The following is a 15,358-nucleotide window of genomic DNA, read 5'->3' on the forward strand; positions in this document are numbered from 1 at the left end:
GTGTGGCGAGAGGGCAGAAGCCACCTGGGACTCCAGAGGTGGCCGTATGACAGGGAATAGGTTTGGTACTGGGTTCACAGGTCTTCTTGATGTCTTAGGATGTGGTTACTATGAAGAGTGGTGGCCTTGGATATGACACAGAAGTGGCTCTCTGGCTCTTTCCTGGCCCCCTTACCTCTGACCCCGACCCCACCAGAACTGAGATTCTCCTCTCACCTTCCCGATAAGCCCGTCTCACCATCCTCCTAGTCCCAGAGGGGCACATATGTCACCTCCACGTTCTCCCCGTCTCCTTACCCCTCACTCAGTCAGTCACACGGCCTGGTACCTTTCCTCCTGGTGTGTCTCTACCATCTATTCCTCCCTTCCCACCCCCAGTGCCACCAATACAACCCTGGCCTGAGTGAACCTGTGTCCCTGCAGGGTCTCTCCCATTTCCTGTCCTAAAAACACCAGTGCTGTTACTCCCGTTCCCTTCCTCAAATGCTGACCAGAGCAATGGTTCCCCACCTGGAGCCCCACACCCCTAGAGGTCTTGTGCGAATAGCTAATGAAACTCAGCATTTCAAAGAGTCAACATGGAAACTGTACACTGACTCGCATTAAAGCTGGAAACACTCAGATAACTTTCCTCACTTTTGTCCAGAATTAAATCATGCCAGTGTGAGAACAATGGTTCTATCATGTAAATTAGATCTGATTGATATCTTTGAAAGTAATTTGACGGACAATGAACTATTGCTGACTACATAGTTTGGGTAGATGAACCTTTTGAAACTCGGGTCCACAGCAAGGAAGAGAGACGGTAAAAGAAGGCCTTGGTAGACAACACACTGCATGGTAATGTGCAGGGTCGTTTCAGCCTTATGAGTAGATCATCAGCTCTAGCCACACTTGTCACCGTCCAGCTCCCTAAAGAACTAGAACCTTCCTGTTTTGGGGCCCTTGCTCATGCCTCTGCCTAGAATCACCTTGTTGGCAACGCCCACCTGACAAATACCTATGCTTCCCTTTAAGGCCCAGTTCAAACTTCACCTCTCCCATAAATTCTGACCTCCACCCACTGACCTCCTATAGCTTGTGCCTTGAACTTCCTTGCACTGTACCTATCTGTGCTCTCGTCGCCTAAGGAACTGGAGCATAATCAGGTTGGAACATCCCAGGACAGCAAGCATTTTGCACAGTCGAGAGCTGTGCCTAAAATAGATCAGCTCATACACAAACTAGTGTTCTCCACTGGTCTAGACACACCCACAGAACATCTGCTTTCTCATCTCCGTGCCACCTCCAAGAGAATGCGAGTTCAAGCAACCGTTGAAACTTCAATAAGTCTGGGACAATCCCTTCCCCTTTTTGAATCTTCTGTACTTTTGGCTGTTACAAGTTTATGACAGATTACAGAGCAAAGAAAGCTTTACAGAATGGGGATACATGGCGCTTCTTCAAGACTCTTGATTTCACTTGGCACGAATACACCACGGCCTGACCAGCGCAGGCTCGGAGGGAACAGTGCTGAGTGCTCTCGTTTCCTCTTTCTAACAAAGAGAGAGGCTCGTGTAAGCCTCCTTAGGCTCCCCAGAGTTGTGTCTACCTGGTAAGAAAAAAGATGGTTGGAAAACAATTTCTAACCATACTGTTAAATCGAACATTTCACTGTAGAACCAGAAGCAAAAGCAAGAATGATAGTGAAACAAATATTCGGATTATCTGAGAAGAGGAAAAACCAAGGAGAATTGGGGAAGGCAGGGTGGGAGATGATTTCATGGCTACCCTCAGATGTGCCCAACATAGACCAGGGATAAAGCACTTCACCATAACTGAGTCACTAACACAAAACCCGTATGTGGCTGGGGCCAGTGTTACCTGGTTTACAGTTTCACCAAGTAAAATTGAGAGCCTTTTCCCAGGTCACACAGCTAAGAAAGTGGAACCAGGATCTGACCCTTACATCATCTGCCTCCAAATCTGGTACTTCCCAGGGTCAATGCTGACACATAGATAAAAGAAAAGAATATAGGTCCCTTCCCCAAAAGTGCCCACTACCCTTGCCCCTCCCCGCCCTCTTTAGTTTTGGCCTCAGTGGTTCCACCTTCCTCAGGCCCTTCCTGACCCATCCAAACAATTCTCACCCCAACACAGGCTGGAGCCATCACGCAGCCCAGAGTAGAACTGCCCCATCCCTCGGAGGGAACTAAGCAGACCCCTCTCTCCTAGCCCCTGACCCCGTATGCTCAAGCCTCACCACTACCATCTGCCGTTCAGACCGCCAGGACTAATCTCATTATTGCTCTTTATTTCATTTATTAGTCACACATACAAGACCCAAGACCCCCAGGATTCCACATTTCCCAGGCTCTAAAACCTATACAGCTCTGACATCCTCTCTTTGGTCCTCATCTCCTTTTCCCTAACAACTGATATTTTCCCCCAGGGCCCTCTAGCCTCAGTCAGTCATCAGCAAAATTCTGAGTATTCCCTACTTCTTTCCTAAAGGTTCTCTCCATCGACTTGCTCTAACTCATTCATTCTCAATGGGAGTTATATCACTCTCAAGGGGGTAAAAATTGATTCTTGGGAGAGGGTGAAAAGAAATCTTAGACATTACAATAATCTCTGCTTCTCCAAACCTCAACCCTATCTGACAAAATCTTATTCCCTAATAATTCAAGAGGGAGGGGTAGGAACAATATCCAAAAGGGCTCTGAAGGGGGGAAGATAATGACAAGGCTGAGAAGAACTGCCCTAATGAAACTCGGTGCCCACCCAACAACACTGCTTCCTCCCACAGTCCCCCAACCCCTGGCCGAGAGGGGGAGGGGTGGTTTCCTTGCTGCTCATTGCAGCTTCCAGACTATTCTTCCCAATTCCTAAAACTTTCAGCTTTGAATGTAACATCACTTTACTACCCTCTGCCCATCTGTGTTGCAATCATCTTCCAATCCCCAGGTCTATCCCCTTCTTGGAAGATTCTACTACTAGCTCTTGGCTCACTACTATTCGCCAACTTCACTGCTGTGGTAGTTTTTGGTGGTTTCAATATCCATATATTGATCCATCCAATACTCTGGCCTCTCAGTTCCTCGATATCCTCTCTTTCAGTGGTCGTGGACTTCACCCTGAGACCCCCGGGCTCTAAGTGATCTTAGCGTGACCCCCACACCTCCGCTGCCTCTCGCTCCCTTGCCTGTTCTCTGAACTGAATCATTAACCATGACTGCAACCTCTCCGTGTGCTCAATTCCAAGTGTCCCTCTCCGATACCCACCTATCTTTCCAGCACTAAGACGTCTTTGACCCTATCAGGCCCTATGACCTACTGATCATACGGCTTCACTGTCCCTCACTCCCCTCTCTTCCCAGCTAAAGTTCCATAAACAATGACTATAACCACTTCCTCGCAATGTTCTTAACTCCAGCGCCCCTTTCCAGCAATGTCACATTCACTCGGCTAAACACACCCTCCGTTAAATCCAGCTTTCTGCCTCCTCCATGCCTGCACTCAGCTACTCATGACTGGAGAAAGACACCAAGTCATGCTGACTGACCTCACTTCAAATCCACCTGCAGCTGCCCCCAAGTAGATCCTAACAGTTGTCTGGCTAGCAAACGGTATTTCCCTCATCCATGCACTCACCACCCTCCCAGAGGACTCTTTCTCACCTTTCTCTGTCCTCAAACCTCTAACACTTTCCCCCTCCACACTCACTGTCAGTTGATGACCTGGCTTCCTATTTCATTGAGGGGGACAAGACACAACCAGAGAACATCCAGAATGCTCCCCCAACGCACACTCAAACCCCATCTCCCGTCAGCCATGGGCGCTCCTCAGCGGAGCCCCATCTGCACTGTCTGCTCCTGCCCTTCTGACAAGCTCAAGGATAGCACCTAGCATGTCTCCTCTCTTTTCCGCACCATCAACAGTTCCTTCTCCACTAGACTACTGCCACTGACAAGTAAACATGCTGTTAATTCTCCCATTAAAACAAACAAACAAAACAACCTCCATATCTTACTTTCCCCTCCACTTGCCATCTCATCACTCTGCCCCAATTTACAACAAAACTCTTCCAAACAGCAGCTGAGACTCAGTGTCTTCATTCATCTCTCCCCATTTGTTTCCCCCCTATTTATTATGAAAAGTTTCAAGCCTAAAAGAATGCTGGAACAGTAACATGAACCTCTGTGTAACTTTTACCTAGATTCCCCAGTGGGTAATGTTTTGCATGTCTGCTTTCTCTCCCTGCCCCTGCCCCCAACAGAACCTTATTAAAAGCAGATACTATGACACTTTACCTCTCTGCTAGTTATTACGCTATCACCTCCCAGCTCCAAACCTCCCTTCTATCTTCCGCTCTATGATGCTGGGTCTGGGACCACATTTCAGCTTTGCCAGCAGTTCCCTGATGGGCTCCACCAATAGGGGGCACTGGAGGGAGACTGCAGGGCTAGAAAAAGGAGCAGGGACTTGCTTCTTTTGTAGGTTCCCTCTTCCTGCCAGTGTCACCCAGCAGTGCTCCTTCACCCCAGATGCAGTGGGACCTGCCTGTCCCAGCCGCTGAATTCAGTTTCCACTTTTTCTCACACTCACGGAACTAGCCTCATCGTGTGCCCCTCAGAGACATGAGCACCAATCAGCATGCCGTCCTCAGAGGTCCCGGTCCTGGGCCCACGAACCCCTCCTCCAGACTCGGGGACACCACCACCAGCCAAGTGGCGCCCCTTTCCGGGAAGTCTGAATTTCAGCTCCACAGAGCCCCTCCTCAGGCTGCCACATTTGCTCACTCCCTCCTCCCTGCAACTTTCTCATTCGAATACCACACTCTCCCACCTACTGGCCGTTTCTTCTTCTGCTCTGTGAACTCTTTAAGACTGGGGTACCCCAGAGCTCAGTCCTTTTTCCACATACACTCATTCCCTCGGTGATCAATTCCAGTCTCATGACCTTAAGTACCATTTACGAATGTCATGGAGGTAAAAGCAGCAATCATTGTTGGTGGGAGAGTAAACTGGTATAATCTTTATTTGAGGGCAATGGAAATTTCATGTCTCAGAATTTTCCCATAGATACACTCCTAGAAGACTACAAAGATAATGTATACAAGAATGTTCACTGAAAATTTTAATAGACAAATTTTAAAACATTTTGTAGCAACACCTGTTTGCTTTAAAGTAACTGTGCTAATTATGAAAGAGGCATCTGGTACCATTCCTTCAAGCAGATTCCTTAGGATTTGCCAGATGGTAAGGCTGTTTAGATGAAGGACCCTGGAGCCAGACCACTAAGCTTCAAATCCCAGCTTACCTACTAGTTGTGTCATCTTGAGCAAGTTAATTAACAGCCCTGCACCTCAATTTCCTCTTCACGAAATGCCACAAGGATGTTGTGAGGATTAAATGTTAGCAGAGGTCCCAAGCTTGGGGCCACACAGCATGTCCAATAAGTACACAGTAAATGTTAGCTAGCACCGTCACGGCTGCAGGTACCAGGAAAGGAATAAATGCTTTAATCAAATTTCTCAGTGATTTGCCATCTCTTGCTCCTCGATCATTCTGAAATACTGAGGGGAAAACAGGGACTTACCCGCTTCAGTCTTCACTGTCAAGCTAAAGGATGGTAATGCAGATATCAGTTGAACACTTTACTCCCTTGAGGCCTACACCAGCACACACCAGAAAGGCAGGCTTAGCCCTGCACCCCTGTAGCCAGAGCTTCCTTGTGAGTCAGAGACCATAGCACGCACACGGCTCCTTACCTCACACTTCCGATCCGCCTCGGGGACATTGAGGTTGCTCACGTTCTGCTCGATGGTTTTGTACGAGTGCTTCTTCTTTGGCTTTGGAGGCTTTCGGCCGGCTCCCATTTCAGCAGCACTTCCATCTAAAGGAAAGAAGCAGACTGTACTGCAAAGACTGCTTTGAAGCATGTAATTGAACCTGTTAATTCAGGTTCTTCAAAACTCTAAAGAGTGATGATTTAAACGTGCCGTTCTCTCAAAGCAACAGGCTCATCTAATCCACAGCTTATGGAGAAACCACACTGCTAGATTAAGTATTTGGCTTCTACTACAAGTCACTTTCCAAAGATCCCCAAATCAGAAGCTTCCAAATTGGTGATGTTTCCTCAATCTTGCTTAAATAAAATCTAACAGCTTTTATAAAGTCCTTCTCCTTTTGGAAGACAAACAACTCTAGTGTTTGAGTATCTTCTCATATACAAGGCTGAAATGTCCATGTCTTTAACAGAAAGAGAACATTTCTTATGACTTCATTCTAGTACATTACTCAAATAACTACCTGCTACACCCTATAAAAAGCCCCTTAAATCCAGATCCTAACCCACGCACCTGCACCTTGGCTCTCGACTTCTTCCGGAGACGGCACATCTTTGCCCAGTCCCCCAAGGACTCTGAATACGTCAGTGTGGACAGCATCTACACGCACAGCATAGATCTTGGCGCTGGCATCCAGAGTGCCAGCAGCCACCTAGTCAAACAAGCAGAACAACACTCATGAGATGCATAAAAAAGAACTTCTGAGCAGACAAAACGCAGCAAGCTTCATAAAATATTTACTTGCCCTTAAGTAAAAAATGACAAAGATTCCCCTAAGAATGACAGAGAATAAACAGAACATAAAAGGAAGATATCCTCTCTACATTTCATCAGTTTAGGAAAGAAAATGAAGTAGCTAATAAAATGTCAAACAAGAAAGGCTCTCATGAATCTGTAGAATTCAACTATTGTGCTACGCTAAGGATCAGAAATAATTATCATTAATTCAGATGCAAGAGAAAGTGGACATCCCTCTTACTTTAAAGTTGGTCGGTTCGGTGTCTTTCTGTTTAAGAATCTCTGACATGAAATCAATCAAGTGCAAGCCAAATGCATTCTTGGTAGTGATTTTCTGAAAACAGGAAATTGCAGGAAGGTTACTTATTGCCTAGGCTCATGTAAATAACGCTACCCTGACAGAGGAAGCTAAGTTTTTACACATGAAAATCCCACATCTCGCCTCGGATATCAGTTCCCGCAAACACCTGGTGACACAGCTAAATCCATGTGTGTTCCTCTCATTCTCAAGGCCTGGAGAGGGACAGCACACAATTCCTGAGTGTCTACCGTGCGCAGGCCCTGTTCTAAGGACTGCATACAAAGGGACTCAGGCGCCCTCAGAACACCTCTATGAGGCGGGTACTATTCTCATTTTACAGAGGAGGACCCTGCAGCAGAGTGGCTGGGTGACTTGCCATGGCCACACAGCTTGTAAGTGGCAGAGATAGGATTCCAACTCAGGCCAGACCTAGATCTCACAATTAGCTCCAGAACTCACAGTATTAACCCCTAGGCCATGCTGTCTCTCTGGAGACACTGCAGGTGGCAGGTAACCTGTCATAAGCAGCACCAAAAGTCTATAAGAATCAGTAAAACCATAATGAAAAACACCAGCATCAAGAAGAATTGCTGGAGGGCCAGCCCTGGTGGCCTAGGGTTTGATTTCAGCATGCTCCACTTCAGCAGCCCAGGTTTGGTTCTGGGCACAGACCTACACCAACTCGTCTGTCAGTGGCCATGCCATGGTGGCATCTCACAAACAAAAAGAGGAAGATTGGCAACACATGTTAGCTCAGGGAAAATCTTCCTCGGCATAAAAATAAAACAGAAGAGAATAAAAGCACACAATTATCACTGACCATGCATTCTCTACAGAATCAAAAAGACTGGATTCCCCCTGTGATCAAGTTGTAAAATCTTCACTGATACACCAGCAGATACTCACATTTTCAGTGGATAGTTTGATACACGTGGAGTAATGCTCTGCAATCTGTGTGTTCGTAAACTTAGGAGTCATAGCTGAAACATCAATATTCCTAGATAAAAAACAAAAACAAAACACTCTGGCAAGGATCCACGACACTAACTTTTCAAAATCCAGGCCCAGAACCCATGAGATATTGTGGAGATGCCAGACCCACACAACCCACATTGAGGTGGCCACCCCAAGGAAGCAGCCCAGAACACTCACCTGCTGGAGGGGGAGGCCAGGAAATGAGGCGAGTCGGCGTTGAGCTGCAGGTCAGTGACCCTGGAGCGCCTCCGCTGCAGTCGCTCCTTTTCATCGTCATTCTGGGGAAAGTCTTTAAGGACTGGGGTATCAGGAGTACTGAGAGAGGCCTTCCTGGGCAAGGCCATCGAGAGCACCCGATCTGAAGGTAAGGAGGCACTCTGGGGGTCTCCACAGGTATCTGAAGAAGAGTTACTCATTGTGCCTGACAGTGATGAACAAAACACTTGCTCAAGAAACTTTCAAGAGAACATTTCCCACAGCTAAAGGGGGACTCGGGGCCTGTCACAGAGGCGACGTTCACTGCACATTTCTCACCAAGATCTTTTCCAACTCTATGGCTAGAACCTCGACAGTCTGGGTTTCTTGGTGGGTTTCTGATGCTTCTTTGCCGGTCTGAGACAAACATCACTATGCAGCTATTGTGAATCTAAAGTGCTAAACGGGATAGAAAGGTGGGTAAGAAAAAGTTGCTGTCTCTGATAAGCTCACAAACTAAGAGAACAGACACATATAACCATAATGCCAGGTGAGAGAAAGAAGATGCTGAGATAAGGGTGAGGTATGGGCTATCAAGTCAGACAGGCTAGGTTCTAATCTCAGCGGGGAGACAGAATAATCAACACAAACATGGAAATAAATAGAATGTTGCAAAGAATCACCCACAGATTACTTGCTAACTGCAAAGGGAAAATGCCTTTTACAACGAAAGATCTAGTAGCCACCAAGTTAACCAAAAATCAAATGTAGCCTCTCTAACAATGAGACAACTTGAAACTTACCTCCTGATGGAACAAAATATGAAATTCAAGTATCACCCACAAAATATTTCTGCCAAAGATGTTTAACCTAAGACGTTAGATCTAACTTCCAGTTTATAAGAAATACAAGGGCCAGAGGAACAAGTTAAATGATATCACAAGGAAACTTTCAGACAAATTCAGAATGTGGGACACTTTACAAGACAACTGGCTTAGTCTTTTAAAAAAGTCAACATCAAAAGAAGGTAGAGGGGGCCCGGTCCTGTGGCCAAGTGGTTCAAGTTCCACACACACACTGCTTTGGCAGCCAGGTTCACAGGTTCAGATCCCAGCACAGCCCTACTCACTCACCAGCCACGCTGTGGCAGTGTCCCACATGTAAAGTAGAGAAAGACGGGCACAGACGTTAGCTCAGGGCAAATCTTTCTCAGCAAAAAAAAAGAAGGGGGAATTCTTCTCAATGAAAAAACACCAGAAAGTCATACAAACTGAAAACAATGTCTGAATTTTCAGCCAATCCTTGGTTTAAACAAAAAAAATCAGCTATAAACAACATTTAGGGGATAAATAGGGAAGTTTGGGATATAGTCTGGATTTCAGGTAACATTAGGTAATTGATTTCTATTTTCTTAGCTGTGATAACGGTATTAAGGTATGTAGAAGAATATCTTTACTTTTGGGAGATGCACGAGAAACAACTTAGGTGTGATGTGACGGGATATGTGCAACTTGTAACTAAATCAGCCAAAACTATGTATGTGAGGGAGGAGGATAAAGTAAATGTTGCAAAATGTTAACAATAGTTGGCTCCAGGTATTGAGTATAAAGCTGTTTATTGTCTTAGTCTTTCAATTTCCCTTTGTGTTTGAACTTTCTCATAATAAGTTAGAAAACAGATGACATGTTAAATGGAGATAAAAGCACAGCATGGGAGGGGAAGGAGGAGGATGGGAGAGTGGAGGCCGGAGGTCATTTTAAATCAGTGGTCAGGAATGGCTTCAGTAAGAAGGGAACATCAGATTCCAGACCAGGCAGATAGGGGAAGCAGAAGAAAGAGCAAGTTCAGAGGTGGGAACGTGCCGGTGTGTCAAGGGGCCAATGTGGCTGATGGAGTGAGAAAGGCTGCGGGCTCTCAGGCTCTCCAGGGCCTGATGGGGCAGGAACACCAATTTGTCAGAATAAGGAAAGGACAACTGGTAAAGGCCTATGAGCCTGACTTACGGGCTGCTGTAAAGACTCTGGCTTTCACGTGGAGCAAGAAGGGAAGTGACTGGACGGTGGTGGGAAGAGGAACAAAGTGGTCTAACTTATGCTTCAAGAACATCCCTACGGCTGCTATGCTGAAAATGGACTGAAAAGGGAGCAAGAATTGACAAGCAAGAAGACCAATTAAGAGGCGACTACCAATAACCAGGACCAGAGATGATGGTGGCTCCGACCCTAAAGGTAGCTGTGGAGGTGATAAGCAGTGGTCAGACACTGGATAAAGTCTCAAGGTAGAGCCAACGTGATTTCCTGATCGATTAAAGGCGGGGCATGAAAGAAAAGAGAAGAATCAGGATAGCTCCAAAGTTACCCTGACCAACTGATGAAGTGGAGGTGCCACGACCTGACAGGAAGACCGCAGGAGCAGCTTATCTTTGGGGAAAGGAAGCAAGATCAGGGCTCAGGTTTGGACATGCCGAGCTTGAGATGCTTACTAGTCATCCAACTGGGGTAGGCTAGACAGCCGGATGTTTAAGCCTCGAGTTTAGGGAAAAGTTCTGGGCTGGATATATAAATCTGGATATCATAAGCATAGAGAGAGTATTCAAAGCCCTAAGACTAGATGAGAACACCAAGGAAGTGAGTGTAGATAGAGAAGAGCAGAGGGCTGAGTCCTAGAAAGTTTAAAGAGAAGGAAAGAACAAAGAACCGTCAAAAGAGATGAGGAATAAGCCAGGTGAAGAGAATATTTCAGGGGAGGAAGGAGTGATGAACAAAACACTTGCTCAACAAACCTTCAATAGGACTTTTCCTATATCTAAAGGGGTTTGGGGCCTGTCAAAGGGCGGGAAGTTCACTGCACATTTCCCACCACGACGTTTTCCAGCTCCAATATTCAATGGCCAGAACCTCTACAGTTCGGGTTTCTTGTGGGGTGATGGGTTTCTGATGCTTCGTTGCCAAGTTAACAAGGTTTGAGATGAGGTCAAACTAGAAGAGGCCTGAAAAGTGAGCATTGGACTTAGTAACCTGGAGATTACGAGTGATTTTGACAAGAGCAGTTTTCAGAATAGCAGGGGGAGGAGAAGGTCGACCAGGTGCAGATTCAAGAGATGCGACAAGAGAAACTGGAGACAGCAAGCGGAGACAAGGACAGCAAGGTTTTCAAGGACTTATGCTGTAAAAAGAGAGAAATGGGAGGGAGGCAGTTGAAAGGGAAGTGAGACCAAGAAAGCTCTTGAGATGGAAGAAAACCCAGCTTGGTAGAAAGAATGAAGCAAAGAGACTATTAGCTTCCTATGGCTGCTATAATAAATTACCACAAACAGTGGTTTGAAACAGCACAAATGTATTCTCTTGCAGTTCTGAAGTCAGAAGTCTAAAATCAAGGTGTCAGCAGAACTGCATTCTTTCCGGAGGCTTTAGGGAAGGACCTGTGTCCTTGCCTTTTCAGCTTCTAAAGGCTGCCCACATCCTTAGCTTGTGGTCTCTTTCTCCCCTAACCTCATCCTCTTGCTTCTGTCATCACATCTCCTTCTCAGATTCTGACCCTCCGGCCTGCCTCTTATGTGGCCCACTGTGATTATATTGGGCACATCCAGATAAGATCTTCAACTTAATTGTATTTGCAAAGGCCCTTTTACCATGTAAGACAACATATTCACCATTCTGGACATCTTTGGGGGACCGATATTCACAGAGATCATGCAGAAGGGTAAAAGTTGCTAAACCATGTATTCAAGCAGATAAAGGGGTTGCCTTTGCTGAGAGCACAGACAGCGCATCCACGGCAACAGGAAGGCAGGCAGGGATCACAGGAACGGATACAGGTAGGGGAGCAGGTGCAATGGTGAACGCATGGATGTTCTCTTTTGATTGCTTTTATCTTCTTAGTAAAACAGGAAGTGAATAAAAACCTAAAACTCAGCAGCTAAGGGTGAGGGCTGGGGAGGAGGTACTGGAGATTTCAGGAGAGAAAGGAAGTTATCTAGGAGAAGCAGAGTGGATGAACCAGGAAATACAGCATGACTACGGGGCAGCTTTAGGACCTCTGGAGGCCATCAGTGTGCAGTGGCTGGCGCAGAGCAAGCAGAGTTGGAATTAACCAGGGTTATGATTTCGTCAAGCTAGTACAAGCATGAAAGAGGTGGCCAAGGAGTTACAGGTGTATGAAAGGGAGTGATTACATGGATTGACCACGGGATGTAAGCTAAGTAAGGAGGGGAACAAGGACATGAGCACGGTGAGGGACAGTGAAAAGTAGAAGAATATAGGTCAGCTGGGTCAAAAGATTGTTGGAGTCAGGGAACAAGACGGAGTGAGGTGGAAAGACAGGAGTGATATTGAGAAGTGGGGTGCTTAAGATCGAGATGACAGAGTGGTTGCAGCTGTTGATAGTGACAAGGTCAGGGTGCAACTCTGGTAGTGAGTGGCTATGGCCTATAGCCATATGGTAGTGAGTGGTGGGGCAAGAACCAAGATCACTGGAAGAGAGATGAAGGAACTGAGAGACCTTGGGAGAAAGTTTCCAGATAAAGAATCAGAAGGCTTGGTTTCAAACCCCAGCTCCATCACTAACTAGCTGGAAAAATTTTAAGTAAATGCTCCAAGCTCCTGCTTCTTCATCCTCCAAATGGGAATAAGAATGTTTATCTCAGCTGGTTCAGAACTGGCTATATATATATATATATATTTTTTTTTTTTAAAAAAAGCACAATATAACATATTAAAAATAGTGATATACAATAAACACTAAATGATTGCCCACGTGAGGGGAAAGGGAAAAGGAGTGGCAAATAGAGTAAAAATCAAAAAATACAAGAACCTCACCTTCCCCTGATAGCTTGCCACCAGCTGAAGAGTATGATTAACATGACTCTCAGCTGAGGTCAAAACAAACAAAAGAAAAAGTAAAAACAGGAAGGGGCAAGAGACACTGTCAGAGACCGAATCAAAAGGACCTGTGACTATTTGGTGTGGGCACTGCAAGGTAAGGGAGGGAGCTGGAACCTGGGAGAAGAGATCTTAACAGAAATAGGAAGCACCGAGGGAGGAACTTCTCTAGGGGGAGACTCAAGATGGGAATTAGAAACACGCTTCAATTCTTGGAATATTCTATCTCTGATTTCTCTTGTTGCCTTTGATATCACACAGCTGTTTATTCAACAGATGGTTATTGAGCTCAGAAACACTTTCCGCACCATCTCCTCACCTCCTACTCGTTTTTCAGCCCCCTCTGGTCTGGCTCCCAACCCCACCACTTAATGAAAACTGCCTTATCACAATCACCTCCAACTTCCATGTTGCTCAACCCAACCGTCACTTTTCAGGCCTCACCGCTCTTGAGATTCCACAGCAGTTGAAACAGCTGACAACCTCCTGCTTCTTGAAACACTCTTGGCCTCTATACCACCCCTCTCTTCTGAGTTTTTCCAGCTCTTCCTTCCCTATCCAACTTCTAAATGTGGGTCCTGGGTGCTTTTTCTACAGGGTCTTCCTAGTGTTCTCACGGTTTTAGAATCTACATAATGATGATGTCCAAATTTATTTCTCCGTCCAAGGGCCACTTCCCTGAGTGGCCCATATCACTCGCCCAAGTGTCAAACTCTTGTCCAAGTGTTTATTTACTTCACCTGTCTCTCGGGTAAGTCATTTACCCCGTCCAAAAGGTGACTCTCAATTTCCAAACCTCTTACCAAGACTTACAAAGTCCCTGGCTACCGGGGCGACCTCACTCACTGTTTAGTCAGTGTTCTGGTCCTAGCCCGAGCCGGGTTCTTTCCTGCTTGCCCTTTTTTTGCTCCTGCTTCTTCTGCCTGGAACACGTTCCCCGGTCTCTGCTTTAAGATCTTCCCCGAATCCCTAATCCATAGGGGCCCCTCCCCCAGCTCTGCTATTCTCAATCACAGCACTCAGCCTCCCCTGTGATTATTTCGTTTGTTTACTGTCTGTCTCCGCAACTAAAATACAAGCTCCAAGACTTTGGGATCGTATCTGTTTTGTTCTTTACTGTATCTCTGCACCCGACAGAGGGTCTGGCTCAGAGGGAGCGCTCAATACTTGTTGAATAAGTGAAAAAATAAATGTCTGCGTGTTAAGCATACAGTGGTAACCACAACGGCTCGAGGGCCCTGAACTAACGTGCATTCCAGGAAAACCACCTTTTTAATGGAGAGGCACGGGGTAGCGTCCCAGGGGAGCGGGCGCCCCACACCCAGCTCAGGGACTGACCAGTGGGGCCGGCCCGCGCGCGCTCCCGACGCCGCGTCCTGATTGGCGGAGCGCGCTCCGCCCGCCTGTCCCTTCTCCCGCCGCGAGCCTGCCTCCCCCTCAGCCCGCGAATAAGGCCGGGAATACCCGCACTGCTCGCTCAGGCCCGCTCACCCTCCGGCCCGGAGCACCGCTTCACGCCAGGCCCTTTCCGCCGGGCTCTTCCCGCGGCGCCTCCCTCCCGCCCAGCCTCACCTGGGCAGAGCGTTCCCATGTCACTCTCCACGTCTCCCGAGCGGTTTAAATCGCGCGCCGTAACGCCCGGAGCGCCGTAACGGCCGCGGTGACGTCGCCCGGGGGCGGGGCCAGAGGCGCGCCTGCGCAGACCTTCTTGTCCTCGGCGGGAAAAGGATCGCCCTCGGGAGCTGGGGCTTGAGACGCAGTGGAGGGAGGACTCTGGACTCGGGTCCCGTGGTTGGACTGCAGGGGGTCCGCGGACCACCACCGCCCCCCCCAAATGTTATGAAAACTCCCTCCTTGCGGCCCTAGATGGGGAACTGGGCGCTAGAGGCCCAGCGTGGAGCCGAAAGGGCGAGCGCTCTGCTTTCACGGAATTTACTTTCTAATGGGGCAGGCGGATTAGCAGGAAACCAGGTTGATTTCCCACAGCCACCTGTGCTGTGAGGGCAGCAAAACGCTAAGGAGGTGGAAAGTGATGCCCGGGTGTGGGAGGGAGGTGAGAAGGAGCCCGCACCGCGCGTTCCAGGCAGGGGAAGGACAGATGCAAAATTTTGTATGTAGATCTTTAAGTGAAGGCCATCGTTTTTATTCAGAATCTTGTGAAAAGCTTCCTGGATATTTCGCCCACGCCCCCCAAAAGAAGGTTAAGATCGGAAGTGAGACGGGTGTAACATGCTGGCTACCCGTTCATTCTGCTTCTTCTGACCCCAAGAATTGTATTATGGGAGGAAAGGCCAGGACTATTCCCCCAAATATCCCTAGAACATCCTCTAATTTCTTATAATACACGTCTGGCATTTTATACGTTGTTTCTCGTCAAGGGTGCTATTGGCATTCAGGATGAAACAATTCGTGACGTGTGGGACTCTTGCGCTCTTTGTA

At 47.2% G+C, this 15,358-nt stretch overlaps 1 protein-coding gene across 15 annotated transcripts in view; it reads right to left on the bottom strand.

The window, feature by feature from the left end:
• NCAPH (non-SMC condensin I complex subunit H) overlaps positions 1–14,608 on the bottom strand; it is a 34,044-nt gene extending 19,436 nt beyond the window's left edge. For 2 of the 15 annotated variants that reach the window (XM_001493945.5, XM_070236137.1), the window contains exons 1-6: positions 14,492–14,601; positions 8,022–8,241; positions 7,776–7,866; positions 6,810–6,902; positions 6,344–6,482; positions 5,753–5,877 (exon numbers count right to left, since the gene is read on the bottom strand). In XM_001493945.5, the coding sequence (XP_001493995.2) occupies positions 5,753–5,877; positions 6,344–6,482; positions 6,810–6,902; positions 7,776–7,866; positions 8,022–8,241; positions 14,492–14,510 (687 nt within the window). In that variant the 5' untranslated portion in view covers positions 14,511–14,601. Of the gene's footprint in view, positions 1–5,752; positions 5,878–6,343; positions 6,483–6,809; positions 6,903–7,775; positions 7,867–8,021; positions 8,266–8,378; positions 8,499–13,315; positions 14,275–14,410 lie in introns of those variants that run through there. The other 13 variants (XM_005599814.4, XM_014731007.3, XM_014731005.3 and 10 more) reach the window with 13 other exon arrangements.
• Positions 14,609–15,358: the final 750 nt, after the last annotated feature.

The sequence above is a fragment of the Equus caballus genome, chromosome 15 (assembly GCF_041296265.1).
Source record: "Equus caballus isolate H_3958 breed thoroughbred chromosome 15, TB-T2T, whole genome shotgun sequence".
Taxonomy (NCBI): domain Eukaryota; kingdom Metazoa; phylum Chordata; class Mammalia; order Perissodactyla; family Equidae; genus Equus; species Equus caballus.